Source organism: Poecilia formosa, unplaced genomic scaffold (genome assembly GCF_000485575.1).
Source record: "Poecilia formosa unplaced genomic scaffold, Poecilia_formosa-5.1.2 Scaffold46, whole genome shotgun sequence".
NCBI lineage: Eukaryota > Metazoa > Chordata > Actinopteri > Cyprinodontiformes > Poeciliidae > Poecilia > Poecilia formosa.
This window is the reverse complement of record NW_006799985.1, coordinates 1,817,995-1,842,609: the sequence shown is the minus strand read 5'-3', so window position 1 is coordinate 1,842,609 and position 24,615 is coordinate 1,817,995. Positions and strand designations below refer to the sequence as shown.

Here is a 24,615-nt window from a genome sequence, read left to right as displayed (position 1 = left end):
AGATAACAAACATTCACTTCTTTTAAAGACACAAAGTTGGAAACAAAGAATACAGTTGCACCAAATAATGTATATGAGTGGATCTGTGCACCTTGGAGCGAGCACACCTGAAAACCCCACCCATCTTCCCCTCCTCTGCTGCACCGTCTGGAGCTGACAGTGTCTGCTGTGGAGCTACCCCCCACCCCACCCCCTTCCTCTCTCCTCTGCTTGGAGTGTTTTTGTTTCCTGCTCTTTTGAAGTGCTGAATTAATCCTCGGAAAGGATGCTACGCGTAGCCAGGTGTAGCCCTGCTACTTCTGCGTATGTTGTTCAGCTTGCATGTTTGTCAGTTTGGGCCTGTGCTGAGCGAGCTTCGGTGTGTTTGTGCCTCTGCTTGTACCTGTCTGCTTAAGTGTGCGAGTGGCTTTGGTAATGTTTCTGCGGAACATGGCCATGTGAGTGTGTGTGTCAGAGATTGCTCCAAATGTTGCCAGCATCAACTGAAGGTGCTGAGTTGCCCTCCTCCCCCAAAACGTCCCACGAAGCGGCATTCACCCAAAACAATGCAAACCCCATTAAAGCCTGATGTAGACAACTGCACAGCACAAAGTCTACTGGCATACAATAGGGCCATATATCACATGGAACTCAAAGCACTATTGTTTCCCTTCTGACAACTATTTTTGTTTATTCTTCTCCTAGCAGAGCATTAGCAAACGGATGAAGATGAGACTTTTCAGCTGTAAACGTCCAAATAATCTCGACGAGTTTAAGCGGAATAATACAGCTGAAAATGTCCTATGGAATTAAAAAATGAAATCCTTTTTAAGGATTCTTTTTGTCATTTTATCTGATGTCTCATACAAAGTATTCTGTGTTTAACACAACTTTTCAAGTCCCAAAATACAGTTACTTGGAAAAGTTTTTATACCTCTTGAACTTTTTTATATGCTGTCATGTTACAAATGTAAGTTTTAACGTACTTCACTACAGATTTTATGTGAGAGACCCACACAAAGTAACGCACTGTGAAGTGGAGGGAAACAGGGTTTTCTAAAACCTTTGCTCTTATATCTGCAAATAAAATCTAGTGCAACTTTAAAAGTTTTCTGTTTAGAAAATAGAAGCTACCAGTGTGTGATATAATCTTAGTATAACTCCAGCTGTTCTTTGAAGGCCTCAGAGGCTTTCTAGTGAACATTATTGAAAAAAATGTAGACCAAGGAACACAGCAACAGCTCAGGGAAAAAAATGTAGAGAAGCTTAAAGCAGGGTTAGGTTAAAAATAAACAACACCCCAATATTTTAGAGAGATGAATGAGTGAATCCATCATCTGAAAATACAAGGAATATAACAAAACTGCAAACTAAGAGAGAGACATGGCAGTCATTGTAAAATCGGTCGGGCAAGAAGACCATTAATCAGAGAACCAACCAAGAGGAGGAGTTATTGATGCATGACATCAAAATTAAACTTTTTGTTCTACATATGAATGGAGGAAAACTAACACTGCACATCACAACAGTGAAACACGAGGGTGTCATCATCATATAGTGTAAGTCCATCTTCAAGCAGGCCAACTGTAAACACTCAGTCAGCCATGCAATGGAACACTTTGAATTAAACTATATTTATGTGCTGGAATGGTCCAGTCAAAGTTCAAACCTTGATTAAAACAAGAAATTGTGGCAAAACTGGAAATTTGTGCTTTACATGTGCTCCATGTGTAATTGGCCTTCATCTTTCAGGCCTAAGATGAAATATCGTTGAAAAGTTTTGAACAATCTTTTCCAAAACTCTTCTTTCAAAATGTTGACATTTTTATGTGGTCATTGTTGTGTCAGGTGAGTGTCACCTTCCCCTCCATCACCCCCAAAACAACAAAGGACAAGAACTATTTACACAAACAACCCAAGTGAGGGCTGTCTGAGGTAGAAGCTGTGCACAGAGTCATCCTGCCATTTACTCCCAAAAGGCTCTGATCTCAGTGGGGATGACATGCAAGGACTGGTGCATGTCAGGGAGAATACACAGCCAGTGGCACTGCTCAGCAGCCTCCCAGTCGCTCCATACAACACACCCTTCAAAGAAATGTCATCCTTTATGGTCCCTTCAACACACTCCAGATCCACTCCCCTTCGATCACTACAGCTCAAACACACAACAAAGCCGCGAGGGCCAATATCGGACGTCCTTTTCTCCCAGGCTGTCCCTCCTTCTGTCTCTCTGATTGTCTGCCTGTCCTTTGGTGGGAAGAAACCAACCTGTGTCTCCACTTTGAGCTGACACGGCTGCCTGTCCCCCACAGCGCAGGCCAGAGGCAACCACAAAGCAGGCCATCTAAAAGCAACCGAGGAGCGTTGGCTATTTGGTATTTGGAGTGTGGCCACCCAGCTGAGAGCTGCCAGGCAGGAAACTCGGACTAAATGCCACCTTCCCGTGCAGGCGGATCGAAAGTCTGTGCGAAAAAAAAAAAAAAAAGAGGAGAGGCTGTTAGGCTGAGTTTTTCCTCTGAGAAGGTAAGGGAGGGTGACTCCCCTGCGGCAGTCGCTGTCATCTCTCCAGGTGATAGACACACTAACTACACATTAGCTTCAAATTAGTCCAGCGACCACCCACTATGGCATCTCTGCTGGTAAAGCTCTGAAAACCTCGTTTTTTCCTCCCATTTAATGAGGCACAATTATATATATTTTTTTCTTCACACCTTCACAGTATTCCCCAGAGCGGGTCCAATCAATTTCCAGGGCCGGAGCCCTCAGGTGAGGGTTGATGAGAGTGTAATCGATCCCTCTCTGCCCTTCTCTGTTTACCAATCCCAGCCTCCTCACACAAGAGCCAGAATAACTGCTTTCCCCAAACTCTCTGTGAGTCTCCCCACTACTACCACACACTTGCCAGAGTGGGTGTATATCTGCAAGGGTATGACTGCACAAAATAACGTGAGCCTTTTCCATGTATATCTTTAGCAATAAAAAGCTCTTGTTTTATTTTCTAATATTATTATGAAGAACGTCAGTAATAATACTACTTCACAATCCTTGAATTTAGCAACAAGTAATGCGAAACAGAGGCCACTATAGCACAAAAACATCTTAAAAAATACAAATAAACTGCAATTTATGAGAATACAATGATTGTATAATCTTTATGGTGGTTAAAAAAAAAAAAAACACAAAAAAATGTGTAGAGAACCTCAGGAGGCATCGTGACCCTAAAACGAACACTGGAAGGCTAAACACACTTTATTCAGTTTACTTTCTGTCAGATGAGGAAAAAAGACTATTCCCTTCCTTCAATATTTACTATTTGGAGACTAGCTCATATGTGGGGTGGGAGGTGTCCCTCAGGGCACTCTGTCACACGCCCACCTGGGAAGAGACATAGTGGCTTTAAATGAGACAAGACATTTGTGTCTGGAATTAGCATTTCAAAGCCTAACATGCACACAGGGGCCATGTGGTGGTATTATGTTAGACTTATTTGACTGACTAGGACAGCAGGTAAGATTAAAAGGAGACAGAGAGACAGGGGCTAAACAGGTGGGAACTTTTCTTTATTTCAGTTTCTGCCTCCCTTCAATATCTGCTTCAATTAGGCACCTTGTTCCATTCCCAAACGAAGACAGACGGATGGCAGATGCTCTACTCCCTCACAATCAGGCCCCACCTATTACCTCTGACAAACGCCAGCCCCCCTGACCCTCCTTCAACTGCACGGCATCAATAGACTGTCAGCCGGTGCGTGGTTTAGCACTTTTTGAGCAAAGACCCACAAAGGCGCTGCTCAGGTCAGGTCGCCCGCGTGTCTCAGGCTTGTTCACTCCTCGGTCGTCCATGTCAAACACGACCTGTGCAATGTGCACCCACCAAGCACCAAAGAGGGCCGCCATCATAAATAACTCCACCAACAATACATCATTTAGCTGGGTGTTCTGCTCTCGTGGGCAACTCCAAACAAATGGCCACATCGATCATTGCGAGAGCCGGGAAGGGTAGGCCCGAGCCCCTGAGAACACCCCCTTCTTACTTAAGCACTTAAACACACACACCCACACACGCAAGCACGCACATACACCAATGCTTGTATAAAAAGCTCCTTGTTTTCGTGAATCAACGTACCTTACCGTCCTGGTGGAAGCCAACGCCTGGTAATCCTGTGGCGCTCTGTGGCTAACTAGCAGGTGTTGCTACCTGAAACAACGCAGCAGTTCTCCAGACGCAGGCAGCCCTGTTGTTTGGCAGCGCGGAATGCTTAATATCGTCTTCAACCTTTAAACAACCTTATGTCAGACTCATCTGTCATGGCATCCTGCTGAGAGTCCCGGATGCTGGCGTCTGCTAGGATGTGCAATTTGGGCGCAGGGGTGTAAAAAGGGTGAGAGGTGAGATGGTATATTAACTGCTGGCCTGCAGCAAGATATGGCAGGAGGCTGAGGCCTTCTCTTTGTTGACCTCACTTTATCCCTGGAAACCCCGAGCCAGCATCACTCATTGTTTTATATGAAAAGAGGTTAGAGGCAGGACAGGGGCACGGCTCCATCTTTAGGAAGCATATGGAGAGCCTATTGGCTTGCGATCCATCACAAGGCAAGACAAATGAGAGCAACCTGGATTTCATATTGTAGACATTTCCCTAAGTATAACAACAAAGTACGGTAAGCAGAGGGTGGGCAGCTGGCAAGCTCCTGTTCTGCCATTCAAAGAGCTTCAACCTGCCATTAAACAAATCCCCGAATGAGCTAAAACTCTCACGATGCAGAAAAAAACACTGAGATCAGTTAATGAGAAACTGTATTAAAGTCATCATAGCCCCTTAAAACAATGTGCTTTATCAAGAGTTTATGAAACAGACGTCAGAGTAGGGCTAAAAACAATATCATAAGCCTTGAACATCTTAGAAAGAAGAAAGTGAACAAAGATGGACGGAGCTAAATACAGGACAACCCTAAAAAAACAACCAGGACATACATTTTAACAGAGGCTCTCCATCTTATGCGACTGAGTTTGAGCTATTTTACAAGGAAGTCAGAAAAGGTCAGCGCTGCAAGGTGGGTCTACAAATTATCATTTAAGTGGCTGAACTCAAACAAATGCTACACGTGTTTTTCTTTATCACAATGCTAGTCAATCACATAAAACCACAAGAAAATACACTGAAGTTTGTTGGTGCAATTTAACAGAATGTGAAACTGTAAATGTCCAATAGAATTAAATGTTTTAGGTGAAACTGAATGGCCCAAAAAATGCTGAAAAAATAATTAATCAAAGCCATCAGTTTCGCAGACTGATGGATAGGTAATCTAAACGGCCTCATTTGTAAGATTTCTGTCTCAACTTTCTCATACAGAACATTAAGTCAACAAAAAAGATTATAACGTATGTAAGTGCACAGGATTTACATACGTCACAAGTGTTTATATCCATACGACAGAAAAAGCACAAATATATGTTGGCACTAATACATTTGCTTCCTTAATTAGACGCTTATCCCTGTAATTTTCAGAGAACACCTTCAGTGTATTCAACAACAATTTCTGCTGTCTGGATTAAATCATCATCATCATCTTATTTGCAGATGGATCTTTGTTGTTTTGAACCTGCTTGCGGTACCAGATGGGTGGGGATTAAAGCTCTGGGGCCACTCAGACAGAATCAGAGAGGTTCACATTCATAAATGAATAAATGTGAACTCTTGAAGACAATGCCATTCTGCACATTTTGTCTGGCACAAATCCTGCTAATTTGAATATTTCCATTTTGAACAAATTCAAATACCTTTGTAAAACGTTAAATTCGGCTCAAAGTATGTAGAAACAGCTACGAACCACCAAAGGCGTACACGCAGGAAATGAAAAACAAGTAAATGTATGCATTCATGTGCGCTTGAAGGTTAACACACAACCACCGTGGCCCCACCTCATTGTGAATCTCCTCACAGTGCTGTAATGCTGTCGGCTGAAGGGTCACCAGGCTGTGGGAGCCCGTCTCGGGGTCAGTGTGCAGGTTGGACAGGGCCTCCTGGCACCGTGACTGGATGTAGGTCAGGGTCCCCTTAGAACACTGATAGGAACGAGACCAGTGTCACAAACAACGCCACGACACGGAGGAGCTACACAAGGTTATTAATCAAATGTGGCTTTGAAACAGCTGATAATGTACATCAAAACAAATTAAAACAATCAATATTTCTCTTTTTTTTTTATAAGCAAAAAGGTTTAATTAAAAAAAAATCTCAAATTATATTTCAAATAAAATATGTTAAATTGTGTAAAAATAATTATAAAAAAGAAAATCAGACAGGGTAATATATAAATAATTAAAAAAATAGAGAAAATTTATTTTATAAAATTAAAGTAAGGTATGAATAAATGATTAATCTTCATTTGATAATAATTTTGTTCTTTAGTAAAACTAGCAGAAAGTTACATATTATTTTCAGAGCAAATAAAAATCTAACGTCTCACCTCGGCCACTCTGTGAGTTGAGCTGAAGCGTGCCGTTTCTCCAGCGAGGACGCAGTGCTGGTGGGTGTTGTTGAGGTCATCTGGCAAAAGCAGCAAGCAGAAAAAAATACACTCATCAGCACAACAACCGACATCGTCGCTGCACACCACCAAACCAGGAAACAAGAAGCCAATCCTCGATGCTGAAAGGAGCATATTGATGTGGAATTGATTGTTAATGGGAATAAAAGGGAGATATTACAACAGAAAAACAGATGAAAAGCGAACAGTGAATTAGACTAAATCAACTTGTACACTCGGACAGATTCCCATCGGCCCAGCATCGACTCAGATAGAGGGAAGAGCACTGTAATATAATTTTTAATTACCAAACAGAACCAGATCGCACTCAATCTGTCAAGATGGAAGCGCCATACCAGCAAACATTTGTCCAATATCACACAAGCTTTACAGTGAGGCCTTAGCGCTGTTTCCTGTGTATCCCGCCATGTGTTTCTTTGTGTGTATAGATGTTTCTCAGCTCTGCCATTATTTGCCTCCTACCAATAATTAATTTAGCCATGACAGAGCTGTCATTCACAGCACATGTGCATATTTACACCCGCCTTGAGCAAGAGTACACCAGCTAATGCCTGTGATTTGAAAGTCAAACAGCCAAATGCTTTAGGAAGAAGATATTATTGTTTGGTGGAAGGATGTGGGGGGGGGGAACAAAAAGAAGAAGAAGACGGCGACAAACAAAACAACTTGCCGGTGTTTTCTTCACCCTGATGAGATTGTGAAGGATTAGGTCTCTGGGCAGAATTACTCTGCGTCTTTAAAACTGTTTATATCCAATAACAAATTATCTCCATCAATCTGCTCTTTTCTTGGCGCCTCTAATGCAGCCAGTGGGATCAGGAGGGAGTCGAGGCAAACTCGATAACTGTAATAAATATTTATCTTTCTTTCAACCCCTGTGCCTGCTGCCACTTGTCCTCCTTTTCCAGGAAGCAGGCTTTTAAATATATTGGGTCAACTCTTTTCTGCAGTTCCCCCCTGTGCAATGGGAGCTGGAAATCAGATTATTGAACAGACCCGGTGTCAAGACTTGCATTGTTCTTTTTTAACCACTGAAATTCCATTTGGGCGGAAATGATGGTGATTCAATTTGCCTCCAGCAGCTTAGACATTAGCAGTTCAAAGGGGCCAGCCGCCGACAAATGGTGCTGAAATTATATAATGGCGTATGTGGTTATACACCATTGTAGTTACCTTTTAATACAGCAAAACTACTTATCAAGGGGTGTATGTCACAAAAAAACACAAGTACAATATATTTTAACACCCGCTTTAGTTGTGTCTGCCTCGAATGTGAGGATTTTGGATGAGGGAGGGGTGCCGTGCCTAAGAATTGCAATGCGTGATGCATCTTTGAGCGATGCGAGTTCTGAAAATTTATAGCTGAGTGCATGTGTTGGAGCGCCATGCCAAGTGTTTCATTCAGGTAGACCGACAAAGCAACAGACGGCCGAGAAAGGCGCGAGCCGCTATCGTTGTGGAGCAGTCGGCCTCTCAGGGGCGTACTCACCAAGTGGAGCATAAATCCCCACTGATCCGCGACAGTCAACTCCCATTAGAATGGTCTGCACAGCAGCCCATCTCTCTATTATCATGGCTGGCGTTAAACTGACAGTTTTATTGTAAATCTCCTGCTGAAGAAGGTCGGTTCGGAGCCCTGTCGAGCTAAATATTGGCAGACAGTGGCGCTCCATGATAAAAACAATCAAATGATCATCAAATTCATCCTATTTCTGCTTATTTGTTTGTGGTGAATTTAAAAGTTCACTTTATAGGAGGTTAACCACCTAATTTGGTTTTATGCTTTATAAATATGCCTATTGTCGAAATATTTTATGATGATGCAGATGGGTCTGGGAAGCAGATTCCTCCCAGCATGAAGCAATTTACTGCCCGTATCCCTCTGCACTTATTAAAAGGTCCATTATACAAATGAAAAATCTGGCTTAAAGTGGTAGCAACTCAATTACCAAAGTAAATGTTGGTGTGGCTACTATAATACCTAATGTCTTTTAAAGATATCTCTTAAAAAAAACAACAAAAAAAAACAATCAATTATCATAGATCTAAAGATAGTTTTAGAGACTGATTACAGATAAACAAAAAACTTTGGTAGCAGAAAAAAAACCTCAGCATAATCTTACTACTACCATGCATGGCAGTTGTTAAATTCAAATAGTTTAACCTTTAGTGAAACATTTTTCCAAGTTATTGTCAGGAAACCAACCCATTTAAATGGACTTCACCTTTTTTTGGTAAGAAGAGCACTGCAACGTTCAGTCAAAACGATGCAACAACTTTGCCAGTGGATTAGAGAAGCATGTACTTCCTGTTAAACTTGCTAAGGAACATTTAATACAAACTTGGTAGGGGATGTATGCATGTATTTGAGCCTGTATCAATAATTTTGGCATTACGGTGAAGCGAGAAAGTCTACGATAAAGAGTCAAAAATCTGTTTCTCACATATGGTGGTGAATTGAACATGTAACATTTTGAAAACAAGAGCATCATCAGAAAAGCTAGGTCACTGCCAATCACCACAGTATCATACATGGTTGCACTTAGTAACATTATGACAAAAAAATCCTGAATGACACAGAAATTTCAAAAATTAGAATAGAATTTCAGTGCATTACAAGCAACATTGATCCAGCTTGTTGTGATGGACTGTTGTTTGCTTCAAAGTAGGACCCTTACGAGTAGGCCTGTAGGGTTTTAGATACGATATAGCACCAAACAAAATGTACGTCTTGTCAATCTTAGTATTAAAATTAAAGAGTAAATCTATACTAAAATATGAGAAATTATCAAGCAGAGAAATAGAATATTTACTAAAGAAGGGTGCCTTTATAAAATAATAAATCCCCGTCATCCATCCAAGCAGGACTCCTCACTTCTCGTACATCTGAACACATGCAGGCCTCTGCTGTGATGTGGATAAATGTCCTTGCACTCAGAAAATCTGAGCGAGCCTCGATGGGCCCAGGGGACCAAAAAAGGAGGGTGGAGGTGTCTGCCGCAGCCAAAAGCATTAAGCCATGATTTACACCCCTGTGGCTTGCTGTCTGTTCTCCCCATAGAGACGTAGTCAGCAATGGGTCACAGGACTTCAAAAAATAACATTTGGTTTTCCTAACCTCTCTAATGCACACAATTTCATGGAACCTTAAAGCCCTGTGTTCAGGGCCAAGAAACCTCTCTTTTACTCACTCTGTCTCCTTTACAAGCAAAAGGCACACACACACACACACACACACACACACACACACACACACACGCAGTGCCTCAGTTCCATTTCTCTCGCAGAGAGAATTATAAATATGAGGGCAGCAGAGGGAAAAGTGCGAGTGAAGTACATCCCGCTGCTTTGGGTCATTTGGGACAAGGTACAAGAAAACACTAAAACCCAGAGTAATGAAAGTCTCCTCTTCTCGTATTCAGACATGGTGGTGAATGCATGTTAACATGTGCATGCGTGTTTGCGTGTTTTCGGGAGAGCCTCGGTACCTCTCATGTAGTAGCAGTCTCCGGACTCCAGCGGCAGCATCAGGCCAGGTGTGTGGATGTCCCAGGCCACCTTCAGGCCGATCCTCCAACATGCCTTCTCCACGCTGCTGCCTTCGCTGCACTCACCTGCCGGTCACACACATCCCACTTCACTGCAGTATTTAAATACAGCGCCTCACCAAAGGAAACCGTTACACATATGATCCTGCTACAACTACAAACTTTAATGGGTTTTATTGCAATTTTATGCGATAGCCCAGCAAACAGCAGAACATCACTGTGAAGTGGAAGGAAATTAATATTTTCAAATAAAAATCTGAAGTGTGCCAACCATATGGATTCAAAGTCCCTTGGTTAATACTTTGTGGAACCATATTTTATTGCCGTTCCAGTCGTTATGCTGCTGGAAAGTAACTCCCCCCCACCAGTCTCAAGTCTTTTACAGTCTCTAGCGTGTTTTGTTTTTTTTGTTTTTTTTAGCTTTCCCCTGTACAGCATTTAGCTTAATCAATCCTAATACTCATAATGCATAGCCCTGCCTTTTTCTTTTCACTTTCATGTTGAGAATGGATTTGTAGGGAGCATAATGAATAATTGGTGGGTCAACAGATTCTCCCACCTGAGCTGTGACTCTCTGTATCTCATTCAGACATTTCGGATTAATTGGTCGGTTTTCAGTCATGTCTTACTCTTTTGGTGAAACAATCTCTTTTGGTGAGATTTTCAAGGCTTGAGATTTATTATCTAAACCTGCTTCAGATTTCTCCACAACTTTATTCATGACTTGTCTTGATGTCTTGCTTGGTCGTGGTTTTATTTAGTGTAACTCAGGGTAACTTTTAAAAGCAATGGCTTGTGCTTGATATTATTTAAATCAAAACACACAACTTTTGGATTTTTATTTTTTAACAAATATTAGAAACCATGCATCATTTCCCTTCTACTTCACTTCTCCTCTGTGCTGGCCATGGTAACACATTTTTCTGGACAATAATTATCAATGCAACCAGTGATGATTCTGTTGTTTTTGTTAACATCTGCAGGTAATATATAGATAACAGTATAATAATGCAAATTTGCCCCCTCAAACACCAAACAAATTTAATTTTCTAAACAATACTTAACACTGGAACTGGAAGATATTTTAAATATCCAATATAAAATACACAAACCAAAAACGATACATAAAACGGAAATAAAAAAAACACATACAACCGAAACCGTAAATAAAATGGATTATAAAGTCTCTGTACACCAAACATATTAATTATCAGGATGGAAATAATCAAACCCGTTTTATTATGGCATTAATTAATGAACTGCTTATTGTAACAGGCTTACTAGTTAACCACCTGAAATCCTGGTGAAATATATCATGTTACTGTGATTGTAAAGAAAACTAACAAGTTTAGTTTTGTACTACAACTGTTTTTTTCTCAAAGGTTGCAGCGGAAAACAGTACTACTCCATGAACACGCATCAGCACGGCCATAAAATAACATTAAAAACTATATTGAGAATTAACATGATAAAAGTCTGGACTGTGGCAATTAAATCAATACCACCCAAACAATGGATATAAGATGTAAGGCCTTGTCTCCAGAACGTGAGAATCACTTAACAACCAAGCAAAGATGATACGTGTTTCTGTGGTTATAACTGGCTGTTAGCACAGGATCTTTATGCTACCATTATGCTGTGCAAGAGGAAATAGTTGGATAAAAGCCCCTGATGTTGTTTGGTGAGTGTGCGAGGGTATGTGATATTCCTGTTGCTGAACCCGTTCACTGATACCACCTCCCCTGTTCTTCCCTCACTCCCTCAGTTCTTACACAGCGTCCTAGGAAAACAAGATTTGGCTTGGCCGGCCGACACCCTTCAGCAAAATCAATACTAAAGTCTTTCTGGGCCTCTCTGCCCCGTGGCTGCCTTTTCCTTTGCTCAGCACGGATAAATAGTAACTTAATTTCCAGCCATTGTGCTCTGAGAGCCAGCTAATGACAGCACTCCCAGAAGGCCTTGGGAATGGTGCAAGCCCATCCTCTGTGCCGGAAAACGCTCAGTCGTGGCAGATTCCTTTGGATCGGAGCGGCCAGGAAAAAAAACACGTCTCTGCGGTTCTTCGGGTCAAAGGAAATAACGAGGTGAGGCAGCCGAGACAGAGAAGAAAATTTCCCACCCTAATCTCAAAAGGTGCAACAGACAGAGCGCATCTGCATTCCTAATGATTACAACAATCTGCATTGTGTCCTTTTAGGATGAGGCCTCTAAAAGCACAGCCTGGCTCTGGTAAGTCTCATCTCAACTGGAACGCAGTTGTGTTTCGTTCTCATCAGAGTATCCCCACTAAAGTTTGGAGCTGTGGGGTCATCCAGAGTTGGAACTTGGAAGGTGTCGTGTTTGAAGCCAGTGTTCACAGGGTCAGAGCTGAAATGGTCCTTAACGAATTAGGAAAACAGACCTGAAGAGCAGGTGTTGCTCCATTTGAAAGGTCAATGCAGCCCAGCTCAGAAATGTGTCAGGAATCAATCAGAACTGCACCTGTGTGACACTGGAAACTAACAACTTGGAGACACAAAATGCAGGAACGTCCCAACTCTAAAGTTTACAAACACTGGGCCATCAGCTAAAAGTACCCATAACCCTTGAACTTTATTATATTACATTTTAACGAAAAAAAAAAAAAAAAGAAACTCATTGTATTACATAGGAACTTTAGGTGATAGGTCAATACAAACTAAAGCATAATTATAAAGCATGAAGTGAAAATTAAATGTTTCAATTTTTTTTTACAAATAAAAATCTGAAAGTGTGGTATGGATTTTTACTTATCCACCTTTATGAATCACTGGATATGAATCCAGTGATTCATATCGCCTTCAAATGTAAGGAGCAAATTCAGTCTGAATGTATGGCATTTAAATATCAGTAGAAATACATTTGCTCTGTTACCAGATTCTGGGGTTTGTAAAAGAAAACAAGTGAACAAAAAGCATCATAAAGATTAAGGGACACACAGCAAGGTCAAGGAGAATGTTATAAAACAACATCCCTTGGGTGAGATTTGAACATTTCACAGAGAACAGTAGATGACTCCATGCAATGCATCTAGTTCCCACTGTGAAACAAGGTGTCAGCAGCACAGTCCTGTGGGATTTACACGACTAACAAGCTAGTCAGAGTTGATGGTTTGATGGATGGGGTTAAAACATTTGGCTGTAAAAGACTTGAGATTAGGCAGGAGTCTCATCATCTCTAAACGTCCAGCCTGAGCAACAGTCCAGACATGTTCATGTGTTAGAATGGCACATGAATATGAAGTCCCGTGGAGAATCTGTGACCTGAACATTGCTAATGTGACTGAGCTCGGGATATTTTGCAAAGAAAAATGTGCAAGCATTTCAATGTACAGGTATGCAAATCAGATAGAAATGTTTCAGAAAAGTTAAATCTGTAAATGCAATGAAAGGTGGTTGTAAAAAGTAATAATCAAATTTATTCTGATGTTTTAAAAGCACAAAAATGACACAGCTCTTTCTGGAACTTGACAATATCTCCAATAAAATGCGTTTTTATCTGTGTGGCATCCTACAGTTTGTTTTGTATCTGTTCTAAAGAGCAAAGTTCTCTGTATCCCCTTATCAAGTCAATCAGCAAACACGATTAGCTCTTGAGAGAGTATGCATTCGGTAATTAGGAGACATCGTATTATCCGAATGGTACAGTCTAGGAACACTTATCAAAGCAGGGCTCATTATTCCATATCAGATAATTGCACATCGATCATTTCTCGGGGAAATGATTTAGATGAGATGTAGCGCCTGCGATAAGGCCTGTTTGTTAGACTGCGCCATTGAGCCGATGTTAAGGGCTCAGATTCAAATGTCTGTGATCTCCCAACGCACAGGCAGCGATAAGACTGTCAGCGGCGAACTGGTGATGACATTTGATAATACCCTGACACTATCACAGAGATGGATCTGATGGTTGCCTCACCAGAGGCCATGTCTACAGCTGCTGCAGCGGGGCTGCAGGGCCTTCATACACAAGGTTACCTGCATCTGATCCACCACACAGCAACAGAGATAAGTGACTTAGATGATTGTTAAACTGGAAGAGGAATATCATTCTTCATGTTAAGTATTAAAGTAAAATTTATTCAGAAGCTAGATTTAGAATTAAATCGAGCCTTTTACATCCATTATTAATTTTAGTAGCATTACATGCACTTCAAATACAATACAAATGCATTTCAGTAAATTATAATAGTATTAAAAATGTAATTTATTTGAGTTATTCAAGTCAATTTTCTAAGAAATTATTACAATACAACAGACAGCAGATCAAAAGTGATATTTTCAATACCCTAATGGCCGTGTAATTGTCTACACGATCATGGGGGAGACTGCTGGCTTCGCATTCATCCAGCAGGTAAGCCATAAAGTCCAATGCTGAAGAAGTCCAGGCTGTTCACAGCGTGCTTTAGTGAAGCATGTTAATGGAAAGCTTAGTGGAAGGAAAAACTGTTGTAGAAAAGGGTGCTCTAGCGAGAGCTGAAAGGATTAAGTTCTTTCCGTTAAGACACTTCTGGAACTGAGACCACATCAGAAGCATCTCACTGCAGCTAAAAAGAAAAAGAACTACCCTGTTGCTAAGTCAAGGCTTCAATGGTCTAGAGCAGGGGTGGCCAAGTCCAGTCCTCGATAGCCACCATCCTGCAAGTTTTAGAAGTATCCTTACTCCAACAGACCGGGATCAGCTCTACAGAGGCCTGATAACGAGCCAGTCATTTGATTCAGGTGTGTTGAAGCAGGGATGCATCTGAAGCTTGCAGGATGGTGGCTCTCGAGGACTGGACTTGGCCACCCCTGGTCTAGAGACTAAAAGCGAAAGGCTCAGAATCCAAGCTGCTTGAGGCCTGATAGTCTTTCTGCCACAGCACATTGATACAGTAATTTATAGACATATAAAGGTCAAACTTTTCTGCACTGAAAGTAATTTTTCATTGGTTTTACATTGTTATGAATTTCACGAGAAACTAAAGTTATGCATTTTATTAACCATCAAAGTAATACATTATAAATACATACATTTCACTTTTTGAATTGAATCCATAGAATAAAATCATTAATTATATTCCATTTTACTGAGATTAACTCCTATATTTTACTTTAAACTTACCTTTGTCGTCATGACAACTATAGTTGTAAACAGCCACTGGTGAATGAGTGATGAGGTTCTCATCGTGGTGCCACCCTACCGCCATTTTCCCCATGCCATAGTACGGCTCCTCCTTGAGGTGGCTCATTTGTGCGGGGTCCATGTAGTTCAGTAAGGTGACATTGAACTTGACTGGACCGGTGCACACCTGTGGAGGACTGGTCTGCGAACAGCCCAGCCCACCTGCATGTTCCTCTCTATCCTGAATGTGGTAATCTGACAGGCTGTGCTTTAGCTGAGCCACAGGCTTCTCCTGAGCCTCTAGTCCCACAGGTTCGGGCTTTGTCCCACTGAAGGCCTCCGTCGTCCAGCCGGGGCATTTTCCTTCGCTGTGCTCTGAAACTCCTGCAAAACTACCTTCACTCGGTTTGACTTGGGAGGACTCGCCCTCCTCAGTCTCCCACCCCGCTTCTTGTTTCGACCCAGAGCATCCTTCTTCGCTGTGCTTGGACTCAATGTCCCACTCCTCGCTGTGCTTGGACTCGGTGTCCCCCTCCTCGCTCTGTCTGGACTCCGAGTCCCCTCCTTCACTATTCTTGGAGTCGTCACTGTGTTTAGACTCTGTCTCACCCTCTTCAACTAGCTTTGCTTCCCCTTCGGCCTTCATACATTGTGAAAACTGGTCTCCCTCCTTCAGTTGAGACACATCAGAACAGAGAAACGTGTTAAGCTCCCACAATGCTTTGCAAGCGTCCCTCAAATCGGGATCACAGCAGTTTTGTCCTTTGACCTCGGCGTCCTCGCTGTGCCAGGGGATGGCGAAGAGCCGCGTGTCCAGATATCGGTAGGTGTGGCCGGGCTCACCCAGCAGCGCTCGCGACACGGCGGTGAACACGTCTCGGTCGCGGACGCGGACCAGATCCTTCAGGAGACAGCCCTTCTTTCTGAGGGTGAGCAGAGCCGCCTGGACCCGGCTGTGGAGCTCAGCAGGAAGCGAACACGATTTCCTCAACACCAAGCCAAAGTAGCTGGAATCCCACTGAAAATACAATGAAAGAAGGGCCTTACATCATATCTCTATGTGTATAATTATTTGTAACTATTTTGTCACAGTTAAAGAAATAAGACCAACTCACCAGTTGCTGAAAACCTCGATCTGAAGGTCCCAGAAAAGGGATCTTCTGGTCTCCCAACTCCTGCAGTAGCCTACGCCTCTGTGGAAAACAGATCAGTGAAAGAAACTTGACAGGTTTGTTCCCCCATAGAACAATGGTTCTTAACTTGTTTGAAAGCACAGTACAAATCAGTTTTGCATAACTGAAAGAAACAGTAAAACAACTATCCAACAAAGATGAGAAACCAGAAAAATAAGATGTACAGAATGCCTCACATGTATTGGTGTCATATACAGCAGAAACATATCGTACTAAGAATTTTTTTAAAAAGTCAGTGAGGGGAAAAAAAAATCCAACATTAAGAAATTATTGTTTTTTTTGTTGTTGTAAGAAAAAATACAACACAAACAGTTAATGGCACCCCCAGCAATTCCTACCAAATATTTAAAATGAGCATTTTCTTAAATAATGCTTACTATGTCATATTTTCTCAAGTTTTGTAATGAGTAATTAATTCTTATGACATGACACGACACAGAAGGAAAAGACAAGGAAACAGGCCATTAATGTAAGGCAGATGTGAATTTATCTTCATAAGTCAGCAACAGGCTACCATAATCATCATCATGGTTTTTTTTTCTACAGCACATTTCAGCAGCAAGGTAGTTCAATACAATGAACCAGCATGAACTAGAAAAACAGAACATAGTGACATCTTGGGGTCACCAGGTCACTACGCCAGCCATTAAAAGCTACCCAGAATCCAGATGCCATGTGAGTGTGTGGGTTCTGTCCTTCCATCACAAACAGAGTATTGTAGGTCAGTAAACACCACCGGTACTTTAACGGGAACCATGCGTTCTGTCAGATGATGCTAAGATTGAGCTTTTGGAACCAACTACTCCATTTGAGTCTGGCGCAAAACAAAGGACGACTATTTGGAAATCCCCCCTATGTCTACTATTATTATTATTATTATTATGTCTAAGACCCTGAGAAAATGGTGAGAGAGCACTGAATCATGAACTCTTAGGAAACGTTCTTAAATAAAATGTCTGGTGTTCTCTTTTAGAGAACTGGAGATGGGTTGTCTTTAGGTCTATCTGCAGGATAATGATCCAACGCATGTGACCACATCAAGACAGAAACGGTTCAACAGACAAGAAAAAAAAAGTCAACCTCCTTCCACTGTTATCCCCACATCTGAATGCTACAAAATCCAGCAGACAGCGGAGAAGATGGAATTAAAGAGCACCCAGGGTTTTGGATGATCTAGAAAAAGTGTGCAAAATGAGGAATGTACCAAAATCCTCCTCTGACCCTGTGAAATGCTATCAGTAAAGCAAGATTTTATAAAGTTTTGCAAAGTGGTTAAGAAGTTCCCACTGAAAAAAAAACAAACAAAGATTAAAAGTCTGATGTATTTTAGATTAAGTCCATAAAAACATATGTGTTTTTACACATTTTACCATTGGGGTTAATAACTGAAGAGGGGGCTGTCTTTGGTCTATGCACACCGCCATACCGAACATAAACCTTTCGAGTAAAACGTGTTCAAGGCGGCTACATTCCATTCTGACCCGAAAATCAAACGGCAACCGGCACAAAATACTGCTGACCCAAATAATAATTCTCTGCCTTTCTTCTTCTCTCGCAGGAGGAGGATACGCGTGCACAGCAGCACAGCATCTGTGTGCATATGTAGACAATCACTCTCCACAGGTGCACACACACTCTGCGTGGTGTTCCTGCAGCAGTGAGGTGAAATGTCACCGGCGCACCACTGACTTTTTACATCTTTAAAGATGAATGGCGTGCTCTTCAACAACCAAACATTTGTAACAGTTTAGGGGAAAAAAGGCGGTGTGTATATTTTAGTGACATTTACAGTATGCATCCAACATTTTGCCTTCACTAATAATGCCAAAGACCTTATGTGGCACGCTGCAGGGAATACGGGAGACAGCTGCCAAAATATTTCCTGACTTTTAAGAGTGAAATAAAACGTCTTGCTCGTAAACATTACAGTGCGGTTATAAAAAGCTGTGTGTCCCGATTTAAGGGAGAGAAGGATCAGAACCAGGGCAAACAGGGAAAAGAGGGTGAAAAAGAAAAGATCCCGATAATGGAGGCCAGGGAAAAGGGAGGGCATCTGGTTTAAGGCGGCTGGACGAATTTACCTTCAGGGCTGAAACCTCACCTTAGGCTAAACAACACAACACCTGCTGGAAGTTTTCTTAAAGGATGCATGAGAGCATACAGGCCTTCCAACTTATTCTGGAACAAACAAAAACAGACCTGCAGACAGTTGGAACCTAAAAAAACAAAACAACATGCACTATTCATGACCAGGCTGCATTCAAAGGCTTTTGGAAGAAATTGACAACCTGACACGCATTCATTGGTGTCAAAGTATAACCCATGACAGAGGCTGAAGATATCAAGGCGAGACTCTGGTCGACTCTTGTATATGTGTGTGTGTGTTTGTCTACGATTGCAGCCATGTGTTTGGTCAAATCCGTATCTTCCCATTCGCATACTTTTTAACGTATTCATAAGAAATATACTTCTAGCCGGCTTCATCTTTTGCCGAGCAAAGAAAGAGACTCCTATAGACGCACACACACACATTTATGAGTTCTCTGAATAATGCACTGCTGGGGTTGCGAGCGTGATGCCTCAGCCTGAAACGCGCACAACCAAAGCTGTCACAAACATGTCAAATACATCGGCCTGCTACGAAATTCCACAGAAAAAAGCCAAAGACAGGAAGTTACCGGAGCCCTCTGAGGCAGATGGACTCTCACAGCATTAGAGAGCTGCTGTGTCTGTCTTCCTGTCTGCATGTCTGCTACTGATTCTAAAAGGAGGGGGGAAAGAAGTCACAAGGTGCGAAAAAAGGTCTGCGTTTCAACTCAGATCCAAGAAACAAGATTACCAATTTCTATAATACTGTAACGCGGGTGCTTCATGGGAGCAGTGCAAACCGTCTGTGCTAAGTGATATATCTGATGCTTTTTTTTTTTTTTTTTTTAATCTCTCCCTTCCTTGATAGGATTATTCCCTCAGCCGGACTGTTTATCACAGAAAAACATATTAGGTAGAATAGAACTCAATTGGTTTGCTTTGATCTTGGCCTATAAAAGATATCATACTGTGTACCATATATTTAATAATTTCATTTATTTCACATCTGTGACACCCCAGTGGACACTTTCTTCAAAGTGATCCTCACAAAGTAGATTAATGTCCGGCGCTTAGCATCAATAGCTCAGAATAGCCAGATAACTGCACAGCTGCAGGGATAAAAACACCTTCAGTGTGACTTTTGTCTGCCTCGGAAAGGCTACTGGCATAAGAAAAACTGTGTTTGGTACAAATACTGACAGAGGACACCCACTTCCTGGTGGACTTACCATGACTTGGCTAATGCATCGTGAAGCACGGACAAAGCAATAGCGTTTTACCCTTTCCTACTTCTCAATGACCCGCACCTTTAATTTCTGTGTCCGACAACAGGTTGCAAATTGGGCAAGTAAAGGATCAAGCTAATTTATATTTGCCTTAATAATTTTCGGTAAACACAACCGTTTTAATGTCTACTTTGATGTTCTGCTGTTAATTCTGTGTTGGTCAAATTTACTGGCACTCTGGCAATTTTTTCACCATCTTCACAAGTGTCTTCTTTCTGTCCTCCAGTAACAGGCATGACGTCTTTAGAGATGGCTTTGCAACGGACCGCTGTGTTTAAACAGCAAGTCACTGGTATTTGTTAAGAGACCAGTCTCAGAAGGGATCACTTGGTTCAAAAGTAATGGTGGATCATCAAGTTTGACTAGTTGGCTGTAAAATGTCAAATTCAGAAAGACAGGCTGCCTGTGAGCATCAAAGCAGCTTCCTCCTCGCTCCATTTGGCAACAGGTCGAAGAATGTAGGATCCTCATGTGAAGCAACATGGAGTGCAGATGAGCAGGGTGTGCCTGGTCTGTCAGATGTTTTGTGTTTGTATGCGTGATGGACATAACATCTATAGAAGACTTGCATTAAACTTTAAAATAACAAAAACCTGGAGAAAAGATGTACGCAAAAAAACAGAACGCAGTTCGATCAAATGCCAAATGCTCAACAGGTAATGGAAGTCATTTCATCTCCACAAAGATCTGCCGTCTCAATTCGTCTGCAAACTGCAAAAACCTTGACCTTTTTCACATTTTGTCAATTCAATTAAATGTATTTTGACAATATATATATATATTTTAGTTTAAATACATTATAAAGTGTTTAAGCAGTACAAAAAACATTTGCAAGACACCTGACCAAACTTTAAAAATGAATGATAAGCTGTGCATAACATTTTGTGCCTCTCTTAAACCAACCAGGAAGGACTAGCAGAGTGAAAACAGCGACCCAGTGTGATGGCTAACAGGGCATACTGGTAAATGGATAACTGGAATGTGTGGGAGCTGACCTCAGCATGGGGGTGTTGGTAATGTGTAACCCCATGACTTTATACTTTTGTTCACAGAGCAGAAACTGAATTTAAATAGGGACTGTGAGAGCCAAAGGTCAGTCAGCAGGATGTTGCTGGAAATATCTTTAAAAAGTTTGTTTTCGGCAAACTTTTTTGAGAAATTGTAAATTTTGGGAGACGATGTGTTTTGTCTTGCAATGCATTTACAGATTCTATTCAGCGTGTAGGCCTAGTGTACGTCTGCAGGGAATGTTTTATGCAAGTCACCCCATTCAAACGTGCACAAACAAAATATGTCAAATGTTATGCACAGCTTATCATTCAACTTTTCTCAGAAACACAACAGGTATTGTATATAAGACTTCGGGTTATGCTGAACTCATGAGATTCAGTGACCGTTTTGTATATCTGATGCCAATTTCTGATTAGCAACAAGCAGGGGGAAAAGATTAATATCCCAAGAAATAAGAGTAGGTCTGCCATTAAGCACTGCATACTTTTTCAAATCAGACATCATTCTGTATATATTGACAGGCATGTTCAGCATGCGTTCAGAGGGGGGTGCCCAGGTGGCCCGAGTGATGACAAATGGTAGACAGGCCGGCTCCAGTTTGCTAATTGTTGTTGGAGGCTGAACGCTGCGTCGTTGATTTCGCCTCGTGACAGGGCGGCAGGAGACGTGGTCATTAATATCAGACCACTTCCATCCATCTACCGGAACAAGAGGCCGGTCGTTTAAAAAGACGACGCTGGGCAGACCTTTCACGTCCTGTTTATAACACTGATCTGAACACATTACCAGAGTGGTGGCGGGCGGGGGGCACTGCCGGCCATTAATTAGGTGTGCACACATGCCCACACGATGTGACCACACTTCACATCCGTCTACCAGTCACACCTGCAGGATAACGTACTCTACCACACACACAAGTAGAAATATGGACGCCTTACGAGCGTATGGGTCATACATCAAAATGTGAAGGGAACTTCTATTGAAACACCTGCAAAAAGCTGCACCAGACAGTTCGGATTCAGAAGGCCCCTCCGCTGTTATACTTGAGATGGTGAATCAAGAAATGGAAAAGTGTAAACAAAAAATTGTATTTGATATTATTTATGTCCAATAAATAAAATGTATTTGACAGAATAAAACAGCTGAACTAAACACTGTTTGATTTTTACAACTAAAACAGAAATAAGTTATGTAATCTAATGTATTTTTAGAGGTAAATACGATTAACTTAAGCACATTTTAAACCAGCTGGGTTTCATATTGGTTGTTCGCTTCTTATTTTGATTTGCAGATTATTTTTTGTCTCAGTCGTGTCCAATGAACATATATTATATTATATGCAATAAAAATGTGTTTAATCTAATTTGCATTGTTTTTTTTTTATACAGAAAATCAAGTTTCCAGGTATACTTCACTGGAAAACCTGCCAAATTACATTATTGTAGAAAAGCTGAAATACTGTTTATACCAAGTATCTACTGTGTCTACTATGGCTATGCTAACACACGTCTTGTCCTATTCATCTTTATGTTTACTTTCCATTTTTTTACTTGGGCTACTACTAATTCTGACAGCTGGAGAGAGCGTGGTGAGAGGGAAGGAAGCGTCAGGCCTCATCTGTCTTTTTGGACTTTCCATCGTTTTCGATGCACCTGCCAGACTTACAGAAAGACCCAGGTTTCCAGATCAATCATTCAAAAGTATTTACAAATGCACAAAGCCAGACTCAGACAGGTTGGCACATGGCCACTCGCTTTAAGTGCTTTTCAATGTGTCTGCGGTGTCAACATCTATTTCACACTTATCTACACCTCAAAGGAGGGGGGAAAAGATGCTTCTCTGACCTTTAGCAAGTGTCAAATCTGGAGAGAAGAATAGAAGGAAAGAAGAGAAAGAAAATAAAGGGATTTGAGAGATCTGTTGATGTACGGCATACCCAACTTTTTTTTTTATTTATCCGGGAAAGATTGACTGAGCATGTTCTTTATCGGAAACATACGCACTCCCTTAAAGTATTTCACACGAAGAAAGCTGCACTACATCTAAAGAGTTCCTGTGAACAATAAAACAACCCTTATCCTTCCATGTGACTCACGCTGGCAGAAAACATTTTTCGAAGGGCTTGTTTAGTTTTCTAGCCTCTCCAGGATTCAACCCAGTAGCATTCCTCCTCAAAGAGACAAAATGTGAATGAACCGTTTGGCTAGGACTGCTAATACCCATTTTGCCCTAATTGTTAGTTTGCGGCCAGGCCATAATGTTTCCATTAAGATTATGTCGATCGAGAAAAGCTTTTTAGTTTTCACCTTCAAATTACAACTTGCTTGAGGTCAGCTGTTTTCCACCTGGAAAGGCCCGTTTTAATGCAGATACAGTCCCTTGATATTCCGGCTGGGTCCAGTTCAGAGAGGGTGAGGAGTGAGAGGATGGAGGGAGGAAAGAGAGGAGAGGCAGAAGAGCGTTTGATTGAAAGACTGTGATTAGCAGTTTTCAGCAGAGCACCAGGGCCACTGAGTTGTTCTAACAGGGTTGTCGCGTCTCGAGGTGCAGTCAAGGAGAAGTCAGTGCTTTAGAGAGCTCCCTTGATTTCTCCATTTCCCCCTCCCTCTTTCACTCTCGCCATCCAGCCACACTTTCCCTGCCCCTCCAAAAAAAAAATCAATATGGCTGTGCAAAGTGCAGCCTGGCCCATGGGGAGGGTGAGCTAACTGTAGGGGCTGGATGTCGGGCTTACGAGGACAAGAAGCGTCCTCGAGGCCAGTCCCACAGGCAGTGTCAAGGACAGACCAGAGGTCCACAGGACCAAGGCCACCAGAATACCCTTCCTCTCTGCGTCTTGCCTATTTTTAAACTCAGTGTTTCTCCGTTACCTTTGCCAGGCATGGCTCAGCGAGGCAGAAGTGATCAATAACCAGGTGGAGCGTTTAAAATGCCCTGCTCCAGAGGCTGGCGCTAAGCTCCTCAGAGTCCATTGGACCTGCACATCACTCAGGGTGGTGACTGGGTGTGCAGCAGTCAGACTTGGTCATTGTAAGGTTTGTGATTTGTGACAGTAAACAATTCAATAGCACTTAGCGATACACAGTGTCTGAGGGGTGTAAGGCCAGACTCTTCACACTCACTGCCATTGTCTCAACATGTCACAGATCACTGGGATTCAGGCAGGTCAAGCAGCTATATAGGCTGAAGCATCTCGGTATTGTATCTTACTCCAAGGCAGCTCTGAAGGTGTTACTACAGCTGCACGCTGCCAGGAACAGAACAGAAACGTCTGAAAACATGTGCTATCATTGTCAACAGCAGTGCTTCTCATTTCCATACAGTAGGCTTGACGACGAAGGAGCTTGTACATAATGTGGATGAAGTGCGCAAGCAGGATTTCAGTCCTGCCGCGTGTCTCCATGAATGAATGACTGATCACAGTAAAAGTGGCTTGTGCCTCTAATCCGGTACCACTGTTAGACAGAGCAAAGACCCGGCTCTGCGTACAGCCGCATGCGCTGATCAAACCCATCGTGTGACAAGCAACCATTCCAGATGACGGTGATTTCTCAGCTCTGTGTCCTTTCTGCTCCGTATTAGATCATCTTCTGACACTACTGAGTCTGGCATTTCAGCTGGGATAAAGAATGACGCTCAATCCAACCCAAAGTGGTTGGGAGTCAAGGGTAAACAAGGGGCTAAGACATGGGAGCTGTGCATAATTGGCTGGCAGATGTGACCATTATCATGTCGTTTAAATGCTAAACCTTTAGATTTAATACAGTGTGTTGTTTGATGAAACAATTTAAAGACAAAATGCATCATTTTAGAACGAAAAAACATCAGTGAAGCTCAC

General features: G+C 42.0%; 1 protein-coding gene across 1 annotated transcript in view; it reads right to left on the bottom strand.

The window, feature by feature from the left end:
• Positions 1–24,615, bottom strand: part of fto (FTO alpha-ketoglutarate dependent dioxygenase) — a 138,940-nt gene that overhangs the window by 97,873 nt on the left and 16,452 nt on the right. Inside the window, exons 2-6 of the mRNA XM_007552190.2 lie at positions 16,315–16,392; positions 15,200–16,217; positions 10,019–10,144; positions 6,450–6,529; positions 5,902–6,045 (exon numbers count right to left, since the gene is read on the bottom strand). Coding sequence (XP_007552252.1) covers positions 5,902–6,045; positions 6,450–6,529; positions 10,019–10,144; positions 15,200–16,217; positions 16,315–16,392 — 1,446 coding nt within the window. The remainder of the gene's footprint in view (positions 1–5,901; positions 6,046–6,449; positions 6,530–10,018; positions 10,145–15,199; positions 16,218–16,314; positions 16,393–24,615) is intronic.